Source organism: Arachis stenosperma, chromosome 3, assembly GCF_014773155.1.
Source record: "Arachis stenosperma cultivar V10309 chromosome 3, arast.V10309.gnm1.PFL2, whole genome shotgun sequence".
NCBI classification, from domain to species: Eukaryota; Viridiplantae; Streptophyta; class Magnoliopsida; order Fabales; family Fabaceae; genus Arachis; species Arachis stenosperma.
Window position 1 is genome coordinate 44,547,209 of NC_080379.1, and position 22,163 is coordinate 44,569,371.

At 37.3% G+C, this 22,163-nt stretch overlaps 2 protein-coding genes across 4 annotated transcripts; both read left to right on the top strand.

The window, feature by feature from the left end:
* Positions 1-10,594: 10,594 nt before the first annotated feature.
* LOC130968275 (pentatricopeptide repeat-containing protein At2g03880, mitochondrial-like) lies at positions 10,595-21,541 on the top strand. 3 transcript variants are annotated; one of them, XM_057893460.1, is made up of 7 exons: positions 10,595-11,205; positions 12,697-12,869; positions 13,758-16,828; positions 17,297-17,417; positions 19,847-20,384; positions 20,470-20,543; positions 20,819-21,541. In XM_057893460.1, exon 3 carries the CDS (start codon positions 13,803-13,805, stop codon positions 16,692-16,694), a length of 2,892 nt encoding a protein of 963 aa, XP_057749443.1. In that variant the 5' UTR covers positions 10,595-11,205; positions 12,697-12,869; positions 13,758-13,802; the 3' UTR covers positions 16,695-16,828; positions 17,297-17,417; positions 19,847-20,384; positions 20,470-20,543; positions 20,819-21,541. The 3 variants fall into 3 exon arrangements, with proteins under 3 accessions (XP_057749443.1, XP_057749442.1, XP_057749445.1); XM_057893459.1 differs by lacking the exon at positions 12,697-12,869; XM_057893462.1 differs by lacking the exon at positions 10,595-11,205 and having other exon boundaries at positions 11,883-12,869; positions 17,329-17,417.
* Positions 19,860-20,504, top strand: LOC130966017 (uncharacterized). The gene is made up of 3 exons (XM_057890764.1): positions 19,860-19,980; positions 20,064-20,221; positions 20,271-20,504. Exons 1-3 carry the CDS (start codon positions 19,860-19,862, stop codon positions 20,502-20,504), a joined length of 513 nt encoding a protein of 170 aa, XP_057746747.1.
* Positions 21,542-22,163: the final 622 nt, after the last annotated feature.

Here is a 22,163-nt window from a genome sequence, read left to right on the forward strand (position 1 = left end):
TCTAAGGCCACTTTAAGTTTCATGAGTGAAACAAGATCCTCCATTAGAAATTTGGAGGCACAAGTAGGCCAGCTGAGTAAGAAAGTTACTGAAACCCCTCCTAGTACTCTCCCAAGCAATACAGAAGAGAATCCAAAGAGAGAGTGTAAGGCCATTGATATACTCAACATGGCCGAATGTAAGAAGGAGGGAGAGGACGTGAATCCCAATGAGGAAGATCTCATGGGACGTCTCTCAAGCAGGAAGGAGTTCCCTATTAAGGATCCAAAGGAATCTGAGTCTCATATAGAGACCATAGAGATTTCATTAAATCTCCTTCTGCCATTCATGAGCTCTAAAGATTATTCTTCCTCTAAAGAGGATGAAGATGTAACTGGAGAGCAAGTTGCTCAATATCTAGGAGCCATCATGAAGCTGAATGCCAAGTTATTTGGTAATGAGACTTGGGAAGGTGAACCTCCCTTGCTCATTAGTGAACTTGATACATGGGTTCAGCAAACTTTACCTCAAAAGAAACAAGATCCAGGGAAATTTTTAATACCCTGTACCATAGGCACCATGACCTTTGAGAAAGCTCTGTGTGACCTAGGGTCAGGCATAAATCTTATGCCACTCTCTGTAATGGAGAAACTGGGGATCATTGGGGTACAGCCTGCCATATTCTCATTACAAATGGTAGACAAGTCAGTAAGACAAGCTTATGGATTGGTAGAGGACATGTTGGTAAAGGTTGAAGGCCTTTACATCCCTGCTGATTTCATAATCTTAGACACTAGGAAGGAGGAGGATAAATGCATCATCCTTGGAAGACCTTTCCTAGCCACAGCAGGAGCTGTGATAGATGTTAACAGAGGAGAATTAGTCCTTCAATTGAATGGGGACTACCTTGTGTTTAAGGCTCAAGGATCTTCTTCTTTAACAATGGAAAGGAAGCATGAAAAGTTTTTCTCAATACAAAGTCAAACAAAGCCCCCACAATCAAACTCTAAGTTTGGTGTTGAGAGGCCACAGCCAAGCTCTAAGTTTGGTGTTGAATCCCCACATCCGAACTCTAAGTTTGGTGTTGGAAGTCTACAACATTGACCTGATCACCTGTGAGGCTCCATGAGAACCCACTGTCAAGCTATTGACATTAAAGAAGCACTTATTGGGAGGCAACCCAATTTTTATTTATCTAATTTTATTTTATTTTCATTGTTCTTTTATGTTTTATTAGGTTCATGATCATGTGGAGTCACAAAAAAAATATTAAAATTAAAAACAGAATAAAAAATAGCAGAAGAAAAATCACACCATGGAGGAAGGACTTACTGGCGTTTAAACGCCAGTAAGGAGCATCTGGCTGGCGTTCAACGCCAGAACAGAGCATGGATCTGGCGTTGAATGCCAGAAACAAGCAACATCATGGCGTTTAAACGCCAGGAAAGCACCCTGAGGAGAGCTGGCGCTGAACGCCAGAAACAAGCATGGAACTGGCGTTCAACGCCAGAAACATGCAGCAGTTGGGCGTTGAACGCCCAGAACATGCATCACCTCGGCGTTTAAATGCCAGAATTGTATGCAAAGGCATTTTACATGCCTAATTGGTGCAGGGATGTAAATCCTTGACACCTCAGGATCTGTGGACCCCACAGGATCATCTCAGGATCTGTGGACCCCACAGGATCCCCACCTACCATATTCTCCCCTCTTCTCAACATTCATCCTCTCTTTCCAATAAACACTCTTCCCCAAAACCCTTCACCAATCACCTCAATCTCTCTTCCCAATTACCCTCTTCACCACTCACATCCATCCACTCTTCCCCATAAACCCCACCTACCTTCAGAATTCAAAATTTTTTTCCCACCCAAACCCACCTTAAATAGCCGAACCTACTCCCTCTCCCCTCACTATATAAACCCCTATATTCTCCTTAATTTTCACACAACACAAATCCCTCTCCTATACCTTGGCCGAATACACCTTTCTCCACTCTCCTCCATATTTTCTCTTCTTCTTTTCTTTTCTTTCTTCTCTTGCTCGAGGGCGAGCAATATTCTAAGTTTGGTGTGGTAAAAGCATAAGCTTTTTATTTTTCCATTACCATTGATGGCACCTATGGCTGGAGAAACCTCTAGAAAAGGAAAAAGAAAGACAAAAGCTTCTACCTCCGAGTCATGGGAGATGGAGAGATTCATCTCCAAAGCCCATCAAGACCACTTCTATGATATTGTGGCTAAGAAGAAGGTGATCTCTGAGGTCCCTTTCAAGCTCAAGAAAAATGAGTTTTCGGAGATCCGACATGAGATTCAAAGAAGAAGTTGGGAAGTTCTGACTAACCCCATTCAATAAGTCAGAATCTTGATGGTTCAAGAGTTCTATGCCAATGCATGGATCACTAGGAACCATGATCAAAGTATGAACCCGAATCCAAAGAACTATCTTACAATGGTTCGGGAGAAATACTTAGATTTTAGTCCGAAAAATGTGAGGTTGGCATTCAACTTGCCCATGATGCAAGGAGATGCACACCCCTACACAAGAAGGGTCAACTTTGATCGAAGGTTGGACCAAGTCCTTAGGGACATATGTGTTGAAGGAGCTCAATGGAAAAGAGACTCCAAAGGCAAGTCGGTTCAATTAAGAAGACTGAACCTCAAGCCTGTAGCTAGAGGATGGTTGGAGTTCATCCAACGCTCCATCATCCCCACTAGCAACCGATCTGAAGTTACTGTGGATCGAGCCATCATGATCCATAGCATCATGATTGGAGAGAAAGTCGAAATTCATGAAGTTATCTCCCTTGAATTATACAAAATAGCCGATAAGCCCTCTACTTTGGCAAGGCTAGCTTTTCCTCATCTTATTTGCCATCTATGTTACTCAGCTGGAGTCATCATAGAAGGAGATATCCCCATCGAGGAGGACAAGCCCATCACTAAGAAAAGGATGGAGCAAATAAGAGAGCCCACTCATGGACCCCAAGAGACGCATGAGGAAGCTCATCACCAAGAAATCTCGGAGATGCCTCAAGGGATGCACTTTCCTCCCAACAACTATTGGGAACAACTCAACACTTCTCTTGAAGATTTGAGTTACAATATGGATCAATTAAAGGTGGAACATCAAGAGCACTCCATCATTCTCCATGAAATTAGAGAAGATCAAAGAGCAATGAGGGAGGAGCAACAAAGGCAAGGAAGAGACATAGAAGAACTCAAGGACATCATTGGTTCTTCAAGAAGAAAACGCCACCATCACTAAGGTGGACTCATTCCTTGTTCTTGTTTTTTTGTTTTTCGGTTTTCATGCTTATTATGTCATCTATATTTGTGTCTCACTTACATGATCATTAGTATTTAGTAACTATGTCTTAAGGCTATAAAAAATTCAATGAATCCTTCACCTCTCTTAAATGAAAAATGTTTCTAATTCAAAAGAACAAGAAGTACATGAATTTCGAAATTATCCTTGAATTTAGTTTAATTATATTGATGTGGTGACAATACTTTTCGTTTTCTGAATGAATGCTTGAACAGTGCATATTTTTTATCTTGTTGTTTATGAATGTTAAAATTGTTGGCTCTTGAAAGAATGATGAACAAAGAGAATGTTATTGACAATCTGAAAAATCATGAAATTGATTCTTAAAGCAAGAAAAAGCAGTGAAAAAGCAAAAGCTTGCGAAAAAAAAAAGAAAAAAATGGCAAAAAAAATTTTAGAAAAAGAAAAAGCAAGCAGAAAAAGCCAATAGCCCTTAAAATCAAAAGGCAAGGGTAAAAAGGATCCAACGCTTTGAGCATCAATGGATAGGAGGGCCCAAGGAAATAAAATCCAGGCCTAAGCGGCTAAATCAAGCTATCCCTAACCATGTGCTTGTGGCATGCAGGTCCAAGTGAAAAGCTTGAGACTGAGTGGTTAAAGTCATGATCCAAAGCAAAAAGAGTGTGCTTAAGAGCTCTGGACACCTCTAACTGGGGACTCTAGCAAAACTGAGTCACAATCTGAAAAGGTTCACCCAGTTATGTGTCTGTGACATTTATGTATCCGGTGGTAATACTGGATAACAAAGTGCTTAGGGCCACGGCCAAGACTCATAAAAGTAGCTGTGTTCAAGAATCAACATACTTAACTAGGAGAATCAATAACACTATCTGAAAATCTAAGTTCCTATAGATGCCAATCATCCTAAACTTCAAAGAAAAAAGTGAGATGCCAAAACTGTTCAGAGGCAAAAAGCTACAAGTCCCGCTCATCTAATTAGAATTAATATTCATTGATATTTTGGAATTTACAGTATATTCTCTTCTTTTTATCCTAATTTATTTTCAGTTGCTTGGGGACAAGCAACAATTTAAGTTTGGTGTTGTGATGAGCGGATAATTTATACGCTTTTGGGCATTATTTTTAGGTAGTTTTTAGTAGGATCTAGCTATTTTTAGGGATGTTTTCATTAGTTTTTATGCTAAATTCATATTTCTGGACTTTACTATGAGTTTGTGTGTTTTTCTATGATTTCAGGTAATTTCTGGCTGAAATTGAGGGACCTGAGCAAAACTCTGATAAAAGGCTGACAAAGGACTGCTGATGCTGCTGGATTCTGACCTCCCTGCACTCGAAATGGATTTTCTGGAGCTACAGAACTCCAAATGGCGCGCTCTCAACGGCGTTGGAAAGTAGACATCTAGAGCTTTCTATCAATATATAATATTTCATATTTATTCGTGATTTTACGATGTAAATTGGCGCTCAACGCCAGCTCTATGCTGCATTCTGGAGTCAAACGCTAGAAACACGTCACGAACCAGAGTTGAACGCCAAAAACACGTTACAACTTTGCGTTCAACTCCAAGATAAGCCTCAGCTCGTGTAAAGATCAAGCTCAGCCCAAACATACACCAAGTGGGCCCTGAAAGTGGATTTATGCATCAATTACTTACTTCTGTAAACCCTAGTAACTAGTTTAGTATAAATAGAACTTTTTACTAATGTATTAGACGTCTCTTAGACTATCTAGTCTTTGGATTGGTCTTTGATTGTATTTTTGATCTTTTGATCACGTTTGGGGGCTGGCCATTCGGCCATGCCAGGACCTTCATCACTTATGTATTTTTAACGGTAGAGTTTCTACACACCATATATTAAGGGTGTGGAGCTCTGCTGTACCTCAAGTTTCAATGCAATTACTACTATTTTCTATTCAATTCCGCTTGTTCTTATTCTAAGATATTCGTTGCACTTCAACATGATGAATGTGATGATCCATGACACTCATCATCATTCTCACATATGAACGCATGACTGACAACCACTTCCGTTCTACCTTAGACCGGGCGCATATCTCTTGGATTCCTTAATCAGAATCTTCGTGGTATAAGCTAGATTGATGGAGGCATTCTTGAGAATCCGGAAAGTCTAAACCTTGTCTGTGGTATTTCGAGTAGGATTCAGGGATTGACTGACTGTGACGAGCTTCAAACTCGCGATTGTTGGGCGTGATGACAAACGCAAAAGAATCAAGGGATTCTATTCCAACATGATCAAGAACCGATAGATGATTAGCCGTGCTGTGACAGAGCATTTGGACCTTTTTCACTGAGAGGATGGGATGTAGCCATTGACAACGGTGATGCCCTACATACAGCTTGCCATGGAAAGGAATAAGAAGGATTGAAGGAAGACAGTAGGAAAGCAAAGATCCAACAGGGACAAGCACCTCCACACACTTATCTGAAATTCCCACCATTGAATTACATGAGTAACTCTATATTTATTTTCTGTTTTATTTATTATTTGAAAACTCCATAACATTTACTATCCGCCTAATTGAGATTTACAAGATGACCATAGCTTGCTTCATACCAACAATCTCCGTGGGATTGACCCTTACTCACGTAAGGTATTACTTGGACGACCCAGTGCACTTGTTGGTTAGTTGTGTGGAGTTGTGACTAAGTGTGATTCACGTTTGAAGGCGCTACCAAGTTTTTAGCGCCATTGTTGATGATCATAATTTCGTGCACCACGGATCGGTTGGTCAAGGCTGTGGGACAGCGGTGTATGATTAGAGTAGACAATCCCTTAAGATAGATTATCTTTTTATGGTACCACGACTTAAGTTGGGTTAAGGAATTATATATTATGTTGCTTTTGGTTTAGAATGCTTTAAGATTGAATTCTTGTGATGGATATGGAGTCTTGGATTGCCTTTGGCGTCCCGGGGTCTTATATCCTACATCACTGGGAACTGTTACCTTACTGAGAACCTCTCATACCATATTTCTGTTATATTTTTCAGATGCAGGTCGCAACCCACCTCGGTGAGTTGTCTGGTTGGTTACAGGAGCGGAGGATCTGGATATCTTTTGGAGTCCTTTTGATTTATTATATATATATATATATATATATATATATATATATATATATATATATATATATATGTCTCTCACTTTTGTACTTTGTTTAGCCTAGAGGCTTGTATTTGAGAGAACAAAACTTGTATTAGCTGTTTTTATTGTCTGGTTTCATACATGGTCTGTATATGGCTAGCCAGTTTAAACTCCGCGAGTCGTGACTAGTGTCTTACGATATTATACTATTATACTATGATGTTTTGTTTCTCCATACCTGTTTCTTATGCTTTAAATGAGTAGCTTCGTTAGTAGGTATTGCACTTTTGAAATCCTGTTTTTGAGCTATGTTCTTCATCGGGCTTTTGGTTATTATTACTCCTTCTATATAATATATGTATAAGCTTAGAACTGTCGTAACCTTTGATTAACCTTTGCTTTACGACGCGAAGTAAGACTTAGGCTAATTAGGGTGTTACATACATCGAATTGGCCTGATTCGATTTATACATGCATGATGTACGTAGTAATAAATCGAATGAGTATGATTCGATTTACACATGGTTTGTGGCAACTAGTAATTCGAATTAGGTTGTTTCGAATTATTGAATTTGATCGTCCATGATAAATCGATAAAGTCCAATTCGATTTACTAGTAGATTGAATTCTATCTATAAATCAAATTTCGACTATTAAATTTAATGTGAAATCAACTTATATAAATATTAATTTTTATTATAAAAAAGAGCACTTAACTTATCAACTTTTATATGTTATTTTTAAGTTAATAAATAAATAAATATTAATTTTTATTATAATAGTAAAAAATTATAGCATACTAAAATAGAATACTAAAAAAACACTATATAATATAGAAAAATATACTAGAAAAAGCATAAAATAAGATTATAACAAATTTAAAGATAATATTATAATTTAATATCATATTTTTTAAATAATTATCTATCTAAAAGTGATTTTAACTAATATTATCCAAATAATATTCATTTTATTAAAATTAATTTAGGTATAAAATTGTCAAACATAAATTAATTTTAACTGCTTATTAGTAAATTGATTTAGGGAGCGTACACGACAACACTAATTTTGGAACCTCATCGCTAAGGTAGCGTTTGTTTGCAGAGACTGGAACTGAAACTGAGAGACAGAGACTCAATATTATGTTTGTTGAGCTAGAGACTTGTACATAAATTTCTGTCTCCGTCTTCAAAATTTTAGTATTTCAATACCTCTAAAAAGTAGGGACACTGGAAACAGAAAACTTTAAAGACGGGGACAGAAATTTTAATTATAATTTGTACCTAAATGACCTCATTCTAATTCAATAATTCCAACATTAACCCTAATGTAAATCAGGGCTTCATTGTTATCCCTCGTGATTCCATCTTCCCATTCTTCTTCAAGGTCATCACTCCATCTTCTCATTCTTCTTCAAAGGGGAGAAAGCGGCGCCTCAACCTTCTTCCTCTCACTGCACGGTCGTCGTCTCGTCGCCAATTTGTCCTGCACCTTCCCTGCTCTGGGATGTGGTGAGATATACTTGCCTGGGTAGATGCACTGGCATTGATTTCACTTATTCTGGGTTTGGTTTGCAACTCCTAGGGTAGATGCAGTGGTTAGCCCCCACTTGTTCCCAGTCAAGGTTGATTTGAGATTTGTGAAATTATCTGAGTTTCGGATTTTCTTGGGTAGATGCAGTGGGTCGGCTCCACTTGCTCCAAGTTGAGATCTGAGATTCTGTTGACTCTATGTCGTAAGTGTGGCCGGACACTGTGAAAGTTCCGGACACTGTGAAAGTTCCGGATGAGCTTGCCCCGTTGATAGACACCAGTGTGGGTGTTGTGTGATTATGATCATGATTGTGAATAACTCGAGTTGGGGATGCACGACAGAGGGACAGTCCAATGGTTAGCTACTAGGACTTGTCGGGTTAGCTTTATAACCGACATATGAGACTCATCAGCCATAGGACAGACATACATCATTTGCATATGTTTGAATTGTTTGGGTTTGCCTATTTGTTTTGGATTTCTATATCATATATGCTACGTTACCTGACTATATGCTATCTGTCCTACTTGTACTTTAATTGTGTATTATTTGTCTGTCTTGACTGTGTTTGTACAACTGAGAGGTCCCTCATGTTGGTGTCGGTTGACGCTGAAGGCTGTTCTTGTTGGAATGGAATAATGATATGAGTAATTTAAAATGATGATTATTGAATGAGATAATTTGAGCTCCCTAGGTAGACGCAGTGAAGTGATTTCACTTACTCCAGGTGAGGATATGAAGTAATGATATAGAATGGTTGAAACAGAATAACTGGTGATGGTTTTGTTTATGATTCTAGTTCTGATTCATAGGAGAGTTAGGAAGTTGAGAAGCATGAGGAAGATGAATTAGCTTTAGCATTCCCTTATGACAGTTGCCTATTTATGGATTAGTGAGAACATAGGGTGAATGTTTGGTGAAAGGAAGTCTAGGATGCTTAGTGAGTTTTTATTACAATGCATTGTATTTATTTGGCACTTTTACCATACTTGGAACCCATGGGTCGGGGATTCTCATTCTGTATATATCTCTTGTTTTTCAGATATAGGTTCAGGTGCTCAGAAGTGAGCTGTGGTTCATCTGAGAGACGGCGAAGATCTTTATATTCTCTACTTTATATTTTGCTTAGAATCTCTCCACCTTTATTTTGAAAAGCTTATATTATATATTGAACTCTTTTGAACTTGCCTATAGAGGCTTAGGGTTTCTTTTGGGAGAAATTAGGAGGTACTGTTGTCATCTACTTTTATATTGTATCCTAGCCAGCCTAAACTTCGCGTGTTGCGACTAGTGGATAATTATTTATGATACCTATCTATATTTTGTTTTATCTTATTCTTCTCGATGGCATTATCTTTATAATGTCTCAGCTCACGCTTTATTTTCTTTTGTCGATGCGAGAGCGATACGAATTCGCGATTTTATTTTACTCAATTTTAGGCTTCTCGTTTAATACTTCCTTTCAATTTTAATTATAATTATGTATTATAATCCATCTGAGAGTCGTACTACCATAATATCATTGACTTATGACTCGAGCATAAGGATTTGAATATTAGGGTGTTACATGCGTCACTTGGCCTTCACTGTTTCACTCCATTCCTTCTTTGTGGTTTGAGCGAAGCCGTCAAAAACAGGGAAATACAACACCTTAAGAGTTGCCGAAGCCATAGTTGTCATAATCGAACCGGTTAAGTTATTGGTTTATTAGTTTATTGGTTCAACTGATAAATTACTGATTAAATCGGTAGAATCGGTCCTATATAAATAAAAAATAACAAATAGTAAATGGTTGAGTAAAATGACAATTAGGTCCTTGAGGTTTTTAACTTCAGATTATTTAGCCCTTAAAAAAATAAAGTACCAATTTAGTCTTCTATAATAATAAATGATGGATATATTATGTTCCTCTATCAATTTATCATATGAAATTTAATAAGGAGAAGGCACATAAGAAAAAATGAAAAAAAACCTTGTTGAATTTGATTATAAAAGTAATTTATTCACCTAATATTTTTTAATTTTTTTACTATATTCGTTTAGATTTATAAATATAAAATCTATAATTTAATGTATTCCAATACTTTCTATAATATAAATTATAATTTAAAATAATTTTTACCAAATCAGTATTTATAATAATAAATATTATGTTATATCATAATTTTATTTATTCTAACACTATAAATTTTGAATTTACTAATATGTCCGTAAAAAAAGTGTCAAATGTATATTTAAATGTGAGATGAAGTTATTATAAAATAAAAAATTATTGGATTATTTGGATTAACAAAATAAAATAAACAATGTTATCAATTATTGAGACACTTGTATAAAACTTAATGCATTTGTAGGTAAACCATACACAAATTTTTAAATAAATAGGCTTGTTTTATTTCCAGACTTCAAAGCCAAAGCATGAGCCAACTTTTCATTTACAAGACAAAAAAATGGACACATGTCAGACAAAAAAATGGACACATGTAAAAAAAAACATGGTTAACATAGAATCTCTATAAATCTGTATACATTTATATCTGTACGGTATAAGGACCCTATTTTAGTTATTCATTTATTGATTTAACTGTAGTTGATTTGGAATAACTATTTTATAATAAAATAATAAATAAAATTTTTAATAAAGACACTAAAATTATAGTTCCGAAAATCAAAATGGATCAGCCCACCGAATTGAACTAACTGAAAACTGGGAGATTTTGCGGTTTAGGCCATACCGAAAAACCGCTCTTTTATAAATCGTCAGAAAACTGTTGAATTGACTGAAAACTAGTCCGTCGGACCGAATCAGGATCCGGCCGGTTTACACAATACGAAGCTCCTTCCTTTGTTCCCCCACCACAAAAGCCCCTTTCTCCCCTTCTTTCTTTCATTCAGAAAGAATTAAAAAACCTTAGCCTTCTAATCCTACACCACCACCGCAAGGAGTGGCACACTGCCGCAGTCCGTCGCACCCAAAGTTCGCCGTCCATCTAGCTTCCCTCGTGCTCCAAGTCTCCAACCCCTGTTTGCTGTCACCGATCGTAGCTGCTTCCTCGAGCTTGGTGTCCGTCGTCTTCGTCTGCTCAGCCACGCTTCCGCCATCGTCCGTCGTGCTCAGGGGCTTCCGTCCTCGTCTGGTCGTGTTGCCCGAGTCTCCAACTCGTCTCCTCATTCACCAATGGCGTGGTCATCTACTAGTCTTCGTCTGGTCGCCGTGGTCTAGTCGCCGTTGTCTAGTCGCCGTTGTCCTTCGCGCTCAACCTCTCTCCGTCCTACTCTGCCCAGACTGCTCAGATCGAAGGTCAGTGCTCACTGCTAGTGCTTGCTCTTCGTTTTTTTAATTCAGAAATCATATTGATTATTGAATAAATATGGAACTTTTTGGGTTTTTGTCGAATGATTAATTGATTATCTCTGACTGCTCTGCTGCGCTGCTGTTCTTTGTTTTGTGCATCTTTTTTGCCTAGTGCTGTGCTGCTGGAAACCTCGGATTTGTGCTGTTTTGTGTTTTTATTGGGCTTAATTGTGCTTAACCCCATTACAGATTTATAAATTATTAATCTTTCATATATTCTGCTGTATTGGTCCTCAATCCTCATCTCAAATTTTAAGGGTTTAGGGTTTGTGCAGTATTTGTGCTTTAATTGTGCTGTGTTTTGTGCTTTTTTGCGAAGTGCTGTGCTGCTGGAATTGTGCTGTTTTGACTTTTGTGTTTTTATTCCGCTTAATTGTGCTTTAATTGTGTTGTGTTTGTGCTTTATTTCATCCTCATTGATCTCTGTTTAATTGTTTGTGCTTAATTGTGCTGTGTTTATGTTGTGTTTGTGCTTTCCAGTTTGGGTACACAGCTTAATTAAGCTCTTCTTGAAAAAATAACTTAAATAATACATGCTTATATTAAAAGTAGTTTATAAATAAGTTATTTTATGTTTGGTTTTTTAGTTTTAAAAGTGCTTATTTTAAAAGAAATGTGATAAAAAACTTTTTATTATGAGAGAAGTCATTTTTTTTAACTTCTCCATAAGCATTTAAATAGCTTCTTAGAAAGCTACTATTTAGTTTTGAAAATTGCACCAGACATTAATACTACTACTTTTCATAAGTTAAAAGCTCAAAAAAGAAAAGTAGCTTTTGAAGTTTCCTAAACGGGCCCTTAGTTAATCCTCATTACAAAATTTGTAAATTATTAATCTTTCATATTTCATTTATTGTTCTTTAGTTGTTCTCATTACAAATTTATAAGGTTTAGGGTTTGTGCTGTATTTGTAAATTATTAAACTTTCCTATATTGTACTTAAAGTTGGATGATATTTTAAAGTTTATATTAAGCTATAATTATGTTGATTTATTATTTTATTATAAAATGGTTATTCTAGTTGAACAACAATTGAACCGGTTGGACTAATGAACCAGTAGCTAGAGTGGTTTGATAACCGGTTCAGTTTTCAGAACCTTGACTAAAACATAATTATAATCTAATAGGAAGATGAGAAATATCATTGAAACTAAGAGGATTAGAAACCAAATTATTCTCTACACATGCATTATTAATTTATTATCCCTAAGTGCTTCTTGACTTGACTGATACTATCTAACTATCATCTAAAACTGGAAAAAAAAACTATAAAAATTAAAACAGCCATCATTTACCAACAAAAAAATTTAGTTAACAATTTAGCAAAAACAAAATCATCCAATAATCAAAAGGACAAGAACATGAAGAAAAATTGTACAAATTCCCTGTTCGAGCATCTCTCTCAAAGACCCGAACGGCTGCTTCTTCTTTCTCCAGCGTTACTCCCATGTCTTAACCGCCGGCTGCTGCTATGTGTTCTCTCTTCATCTTCGCTGTCGCTATTTAATGTCTCTGCAGCGAGGCTGCAAACTTTAAGCTTCTTCCCACTGCTGCTGTGCTCTCTACTCACCCAGTCTCCGACACTGCAGTTGTACACTCTCTTGCCACCGGTCAGCTCTCTTCTAGTCTTCTGTGCCTCTCTCAATATCTTGATTCTGATTAATTGATTACTTGATATATTAACAATATGGATTAATTCGATTTTTTTTAAATTCTTTGTTCATCAAGTTATTTTATTAGATTAGTATTGGTTTTGCCTCTTTATGATTGAAAATACAATGTGTGATTAAACTGATTAAATTGAATGTTAGTTCTTTAATCTTTATTCTCTGTTCTGCCCAAAAAGAACCTTAATTTGCTTGTTTGTGATTAAACCTTGTTGCTAATGATGAACTAATTAACATTCTGGAGCCTTAATTTAATTCTTTTTTGGTTATCATTTGAGTGTAATTAAAAGCTAAATGGAAGGAGGAAGGCCTTAGTTTGCTTCTGTTTAGGTTGCCATTTAGGTTCACTAACCCATCTTCCCAAACACAATATATAAGTGCCATGCATATGATTGCTTGCAGTTCTTGATTTATCTTTGATCCTTTTTGAATCTTGGACATACTACATTTCAAATGCCTAACAACGTAATATGTGTTCTGTGTAAAAGGATTTGTTGCATTTTTACAGGCTATTTCCCTTGAAATTGCTTGCTTTTCTTGTGTTATAAATTTGGACCTTAGAATAATGAGGTTTCATCCGGTTTAAGACTGGGTTAGGTTCTCAAAAATTGACCTGGAGAATATTGAGGGCCAGGTCTGTGCTAGAACAAATTGGGTTTCACCCTACCCATGTACACACACCCCTATTAAGTGCATCAAGACACTTAAAGATAACAGATTATGCAAAATTGAAGTACCTCAACACATTCATCTATGATGGTTGTTGTTGATATGCCTCTACTTTATTTCCAGCATTGCCTAACTCTCTCTGTTTGTTGGTTTATTCTTCAGCTTGTCCAAAAATAATCATTAAACAAAACAAAAGTGAAAGTTTTCATGGAATACGCAACTGTGTCCTATGGATTGTGCAACCTACACAGTTTTCAGTTTCTCTCCCTACCCATTCTCCAAGTTCAAATCTTTTCACATAAACCACCACGAAACCCCTTCAACATTTTTTCCACAGTTAGTTCAGCTCAACAGAGGTCAGGGACAACACCTAAAAGAGACCCTAGTGGTAGAAATCATCGCTCAGTGCCTCAAACAGAGAAGAACATTGAGATGAAACCGTCAAACGTGGGTAGCAAGCAGAGGCTTAAACGATATTCTTCCTTGTTGGGTAATTGTGCTTTGAGAGGAGCTTTGAATGAGGGAAAGGCCATTCATGGTCACCAGATAAAAACTGGGGTGGACCCTGATTCTCACTTTTGGGTTTCACTCATCAACTTGTATGCAAAATGTGACTACTCCAGTTATGCATGCCAGGCGCTTGATGAAATGCCTGAACAAGATGTCGTGTCCTGGACTGCATTAATTCAGGGATTTGTAGCTCAGGGAAATGGCAGGCAGGGTGTTGATTTGTTTTGTGAGATGAGAAAGAAAGGGATCAGTCCGAATGAATTCACGGTTGCCACTTGTTTGAAAGCTTGTTCTATGTGCCGGGATGTTAGTTTTGGGAAACAGGTTCATGCTGAAGTGATTAAGGAGGGTTTATTATCTGATGTGTTTATTGCATCTGCATTAGTTAATCTATATGCGAAATGTGGTGAAATCGACCTTGCTGATAAGGTGTTCTTTTGCATGCCTGAGCAGAATGAAGTATTGTGGAATGTGTTGATTAATGGTCATGCTCAAGTGGGTGATGGGAAAGGAGCATTTAGATTATTTTGTGAAATGATAAATTCAGAAGTAGAATTCAGTGAATTTACCTTGTCCAGTGTACTTAAGGGTTGCATAAATTCAGGACAATTAAGAGACGGCCAACTTGTGCATTGTTTGGCAATCAAAAGTGGTTTTGAAATAGACAAATTCATGTGTTCCAGTCTTGTAGACATATATTCAAAGTGTGATATGGTAGATGATGCACTAAGACTTTTTTATATGATCACAGACCATGATGTAGTTTCGTGGAGTGCAATGATCGCTTGCCTTGAAAAGCAAGGTCATAGCAGTGAAGCAATTAAGCTATTTTACTTGATGAGACATACTGGAATTGAACCAAACCAATTTACCTTTTCAAGTGTTGTTAGTGCTGCTGCTGAATTGGGTGACTTGGCTTTTGGAGAAAGCATCCATGCTTGTATTTTCAAATTTGGGTTTGAATCAGATGTCTCTGTAAGTAATGCCCTTATCGGGATGTACATTAAAAATGGTTGTGTGGATGATGGTTATCGGGTGTTTGAGGCGATGACAGGGCCAGATCTTGTTTCTTGGAATACTCTATTGTCAGGATTTCATGACTATGGTTACGCTGAATCAGGATCAAATGTTTTCTGCCAGATGCTTGTCGAAGGATTTAGGCCAAATATGTATACATTTATTAGTATTTTAAGGTCTTGCTCTGATCTCTTAGACATAAAGTTCGGAAAGCAAGTTCATGCTCAAATTCTGAAAAACAGTCTTGATGGAAATGAATATGTTGGGAAAGCCCTTTTGGACATGTATCTCAAATTTAGATATATGGAAGAATCATATATAGTTTTTGCTAAGTTGATCAATAGGGATGTCTTCACATGGACAGTAATGATCACTGGTTTTGCTCAAACTGAGCAAGAAGAGAAGGCTATCAAATTCTTAAATTCAATGCAGCAAGAAGGAGTAAGGCCCAATGAGTTCACTATTGCTGGCTGTTTAGGTGGTTGTTCCCGGATAACTGCTACTGAAAGTGGAAGGCAACTTCACTCTATGGCACTTAAAAGTGGACTTCTGCCTGATATGTTTGTTTCCGGTGCACTTGTCGATATGTATGCAAAATGTGGCTGCATAGAAGATGCTGAGGCTATTTTTAAGGGACTGGTTTGGCGTGATAAAGTCCTATGGAACACTATGATATGTGGATTCTCTCTGCATGGTCAGGGTGATAAGGCCCTACAGACCTTTCAGAAAATGAAAGATGAGGGCAACTTACCCGATGATGTTACCTTTATAGGTGTCCTTTCTGCATGCAGCCACATGGGTCTTGTTGAAGAAGGGAAACAACACTTCAACTCCATGAGCAATGTTTATGGTGTCACTCCTAGAGACGAGCATTATGCTGGTATGGTTGACATTCTTAGCCGTGCAGGAAGATTTGTAGAGGTTGAAAGTTTTGTTGAAGAGATGAAGCTCACGTCTAATGCATTGGTCTGGGAGAATGTTCTGGGCGCATGTGCAAAGCATGGGAATGTCAAATTTGGTGAAAGAGCAGCAAAAAGGCTATTTGAGCTCAAATGCGAGACAGACTCAACTTACATATTACTTTCAAATACTTTTGCTAGCAAAGGTAGGTGGACAGAGGCCAAAAGAATAAGGGCCTTGATGTCCAGCCATGGTGTGAAAAAGGAACCTGGTTGTAGCTGGGTAGAAATAAACAATAAAGTACATGTCTTTGTGTCGGATGGGGGACATCCTCACATCAGGGAAATCCATTTGAAATTGGAGGAGCTTGGTGAAAGTCTGAGATTGATTGGTTATGTACCACAAATGGAACATGTGCTTCATGATGTTCCAGACACAGAGAAAGAAGAACATCTTAATCACCATAGTGAGAAGTTGGCTCTTGCCTTTGCCCTTATGAGCAATAGCCATAAGAAAACAATACGAATCTTCAAAAACCTGCGTATCTGTCGCAATTGTCATAATTTTATGAAGCATGTCTCAAGGATCACAACTCAAGAAATAGTTATTCGCGACACTAACCGGTTCCACAGCTTCAAGGATGGATCGTGTTCCTGTCAAGATTATTGGTGATTTGGCTGAAGACACTAACCTGTTGAACTTGTTTTCATGTAATTCACTGCTTTGAAAAGAACTACTTGTGCAGTTGTGCTCATCCATATCCCTAGTGCTGAGATGTGAGAAGATATCAAAATAACTCTGGCAAGGTAATGAATGAATTTGTGTACTTCTTTCATTCCTCGTTAATTTCAGCGACATTCATAGCTATGAAAGCATTTTAATCTCATTCATGCCAAACTCACTTAAAAAAAGATTGAACATTAAATATTTGTAATAATAGGCACCAAGCTGTCTCAAATTTTATTTGGCTCATAAAATTTGATAGAAGGTTTCTTTTTGGTGTAAACTTCTTTGAATGACACATTGAATCTGAAGAGTAATTAGTGAGACTACAGGCATAGGTCAGAGTCAATATTAAAATTGCAATTTCATTGTCTGAATAATACATTTAATTTATTTATCACATTTCTTTTACTGATATAGTAATATATAGTATCCATCTGTAATTCCTGTACTACCCAATACATCATCAAAAGGGCCTGTTATTTGCAATCAGTAAAGAAAGGTGCTTTCTATATCAATTATAATATCTTAGTTGGTTTCTATGTATCCAGCGTGCTAATATTGATGATCTATCGGGAAAAAGTTTTCTAGGGATGGAACTTCTGTGGAAAACGGATGGAATGCTCCTCCTTATCAAATGCATCTTGCTGTTGTGTGCATCCTATTATTCAGGTTTGGCATCTAAACTAAAGTAATTTTTTTTTAATTCAAATTTGCTGCGGGATTCGAACCCCAGAGGCTTGTTTGAGTGGACAAACGAACTTATGATTCGACCAACCAAGTTAGTTAAAACCCACCCTAACCATTAGTGTTAGAAAAAATACTTTAATTAAATTATCATTAAAGAATAACATAGGCACATAGCTAGTATTTTTTATTAAAATTTTATGTAATTATCTTATTTTATAATAAATAAATATATAATAATATAGATATACTTTCTTTTTCTTAAAAATATGTTGTGTAGAATAGTTTTTTTTTTCTACTTATGACTATAATTATCTTAATAAAAATAAATATATTTAAAGAAAAAATAATTTTCTATATTTATTTCTACTTCTAAAAAATATCTCTTTTAACGGTACAAACAAGCAAAATAATGTTCCTCCAGACATTTGATGAGAGGATGAAGAATAAACACTTTCACGAAGCAAAGAAAAGAAGAATAAAGACTTTGACTAATGGCTAGGAGCCTAGGACTGAAGTACGTAATTATGTTTGTATCATAGTTCTGAAATTGGATGGGACCAGCCGGTCGAACCTACCGGGAACCGGACACCTATGCGGTTTGGTCCTAAATAGAAAACTGCAATTCTGAAAACCGCTTGTAAACCGCTGAACAGGCTGGTCGGACTGAATCGGGACCCGGCCGGTTTACAAGAAACGACACTGTTTTGAACTTTTAGAAACACAAAAGAGCATCAGAAATTCAGAATCCCTTTCCTTCCCTTCAGTAGTAGAGCTCAAAGCCTAAACCCTGGAACCCTAGCTTCTCAACTGCCGCTGCAAGGATTGCCACCGTCCGCCGCGCTCAGGCACCAGCATCGTTGTCTGGTTGTCCACACTTCATTCTCATTCAGCAATCGCACCTTCTTCCTCGAGCTCAGCGTCAATTCCTGGTCTTTGTCTGCTCTGTCGGGCTCCTGCCGCCGTCCGTCGCGCTTGGGCACCACCATCTTCGTCTGGTCGTGGTGCTCGAAGTTTCCAACCCACCAATTGCAGCTTCTTCCTTGAGCTCGGTGTGTTGGAGTCTGCCCTTCATTTGCTCAGCTGCAGCAGCTTCTTCCAACCGACCACCGTCTTCGAGTCGTGCTTGTTGCTTGGCCTCCATCTCCGTCGCGCTTCTGCCCCTCTGCTCAGACTGCTCAAGAAGTCAGAACCAAGGCTTTGGATTCTGCCAGTGCTTCTCAGATTGGTTTCTTCAATTTTTTTTTTGAATTTTTCGTTCTTGGTTTTTTGTTCTTCGGTTTAGGAGTCTGCTACTGCTAATACTACTCAGATTGAATTGTTGAATGATTAGCTCTGCTTATTGCTGTGCTGTGCTGTACTCTGTTTTGTTGCTTTTTTTTTTTTTGTGCTGTGCTGAAAAAAATTGAGCTAAAAGCTTGAAACCTTGATAATCCTTGTTAATCTTTGAAAAAGTTTATTGCTGATGTGTAACCTTTTATTGTGGTGTTGTGATTTAATTGTTGGTGTTGTTGCTATGTAACTTTCAATTATTCCTGTTGGTGTTGTTGCTTTGTTTTAAATTTTAATTGGTGGTGGTGTCTTATAATTTGCTATAATTTGTTAATTTGGTGTAATTTTCATACTGTGTTGATCTTTGTTTTAATTGTTTATTGTGTTTGTTCTTCTGGTACAAATTCTCCTGATTTGAAGGCTTCCATTTTGGTTCTAGATAAGCCTGCATTTTGGTTCTTGTCCTTTTGATTATTGGGTGATTGTGTTTTTGCTAAATTGTTTACTAATTTTTGTTGTTGGTAAATGATGGTTGTTTTAATTTTTGTCTGATTATTAATTTTTATATTTTTTTTTTCAAGTTTTAGAAGATGGTATTAGTCAAGAAGCACTTAGGGATAATAATGCATCTATAGAGAATAATTTGGTTTCTAATCCTCTCAGATTCAATGATATTTCTCATCTTCCTATTAGATTATAATGATGTTTTAGTCAAGGTTCTGAAAACCGGACAGTCATCAAACCACTTTAGCTATTGGTTCACTGGTGTAGCCGGTTCAACCGTGGTTCAACCGACATAATTGGTTTATAATAAAATAATAATATATAAATAAACATACTAAAGCATAATTATAGTCTAATATAAACTTTAAAATATCATCCAACTTTAAATACAATATATGAAAGATTAATAATTTACAAACACAGCACAAACCCTAAACCCTATAAATTTGTAATGAGGACAACCACTGCAGTTTGATTTTTTTTTTGTCTTTTTGTAAATTAGTTAGTACTGTGATTCTTTTTGCAAATTCAGTGGTCAGTGGTCACTACTAATTTGTTGTTTAGTTTCGATTATTTGATTATAAATTCTAATTAATTGGTGCTAATTTTTTGTTTGTGAATTTGTGATAATTATGCAGATTGATATCAGCCATGCCGACCTTTAGTGCCATAGCATTGGATAGGTTGTTAGAGCCTGGAGGTTCCAGGCCTGTTGAGAGATCTGCTCCGTGTTCGATGCCTCTGCAAAACTCACAGAATGGGAGGAATGCTAGTGCGCCCCGAAGAAGAAAAAGGCTCCTCATCCTCCATTAAAACCATCTCTTTATGCCACTCCTGAGGTGACGCCACTTCCAGATGCACCCTCTCCATTTCCTCCGTCACCATACATCATTAACCATAAGCGACGCAGCCCGCGCCTCCTCAAGAGCACTTCAGAGGCCAGCATACTGGCTGAGCGGAATGTTCTCCAGGATTGTGAAAAGCCTTTTGGTAAGAGCTCAGATATGGTGATTGTAAGTTCAGCTGGTGACCTCCAAGTTCCTTATAAAAATCCTGAAGCAGTTAAAGGAGCAAGGTGACAGTGTTTATCACTTTGAATATGATAGCAGCAAGAATGGTGACTTTGGGACTGGACACAGGGAAAGTGGGAGTAGTAGCATTACAAATGATTTACAGGTACCGACAATGAATTCACAAAGAGGTTTAGAGATTGAAGATTTCTTCGATCCAAATGAATCAATGACTTTTGCAAGTATTACAGATGTTGAAGATAATGCTGGGCAGAACTGTCTATGAAGTACAGCAGTCTTGGGGAGTTTTTTGATGCTTGGGAAGGTAATTTGGTTTAGTTTTCTGCCAGTTGTTTCTGTTGCAATGGAACATACACAAGCAATAAGAGCCTTGTTTGTTTTTCTCACTTTTCCCCCAATTTTCAACCTATGCTACTTGCTGCAGTGAGCGGAATATCCTAATTATATCATGGAATTATCCATAGTATGGTATATTTCATACGCCTTACAAATAGCGGTTTAGTAGTGCTTGTAGTGAAAGTCTTAGAAATTCTTTATTCATGTTGGAGATGAGCTTACTTGTCTTTTTTCTTTCTGCAGAACTATCTTCTGAAGGTGGAGCTCAAACTTCTACAATTGATTTTGAAGCTGAATTGTGTGAAATGAGGTTGAGCCTATTGATGGAGATAGAGAAGCGGAAGCAAACTGAAGAGTCCCTTAACAGCATGAAAAGCCAATATGAGAGAATTAAGCAAGGGTTATACAGTGCATGAATTGTTTTGCCTGCAAATCTTACTGCTATTGCTGCGGTTGACCTGAATTCTTATCCCATGGAAGATCTATGTCAACAAGTTCATGTTGCAAGATTCATATCGAACTCACTCCATTGGGAGAGGAATGGCCAGGGCTGAAGTTGAAGTAGAGATGGAAGCTCAACTAGAGTTAAAGAACTTCGAGATTGCTCGTCTCTTGGAACGCCTCCGATGTTATGAGACCATGAATAGAGAGATGGTTCAGAGGAACCAGGAAGCGATAGGTGAGACTTATGTCATATATTTGGTCTTTGATAGTTTTGATCAAGTGAACGTACTCATTTTTTTCCTTACTGTAAGAATATCTGTTGCTGGCACTAGTTTGGCTAGTCATTTTACATGTCGTCGAAGCACAATTATCATGCTTTACTTTGAGTTTGACAATTATGCATGTTCAAGAAAGATTTGGATGGACATAGCACCTGTATTGAGTGAGAATTGTCTCTCTGGTTGTCGAGCGGGATTGTCTGTCGAATGTTAGTTTTATTAACAGTCTTGAGAATCGTGCATCCATGGTGTGTGCGACAACTGTTGATGTGTTTATTTTGCAGACAGCAAATAGCAATTAGCGGTTTAGGATCAGTTTTAGGATAACTCCCCCCTTTTTCCTGTTTACCACAAAACAAAAGTAGAATTATTAGAATACAAAGCGGAATAAAGCTGCATTATTTGGGAATGTGGTCAATTTAATGCTGAGATAATTGAAACTTCGAGCTCATAGCTTTAGGTCTGTATGGAGAGATATCACAATTGCTTTAATTCTTTGTTTTTTTTGGGGGATGGATTTCTACTTATACTGTACACAACCCTTGATGTGCACCAATATTGCAAGGTTTGCATTGAAAGCCCTTGATGTGCATCAATATAGCTATCAGAGTCTTGTTCACTTCTGTTATATTGTGAGTCTCATTAAAAACTTCTTTCACCTAAGTCGTAAGGGAATTTTCCACCACATCCCAAGCTTGTTGATAGAATTTGGTTGGGAGACCATCGCTTCCAGGAGCCTTCCAGCTTCCCATAAAAAAAAATCACATTTTTAATCTTCTCACTTGATACCTCCTTATCCATATCCTGATACTCCATGTCTTGTAACTTACGAACTGATTAGAAACAACAAAATCATTATAATCAGA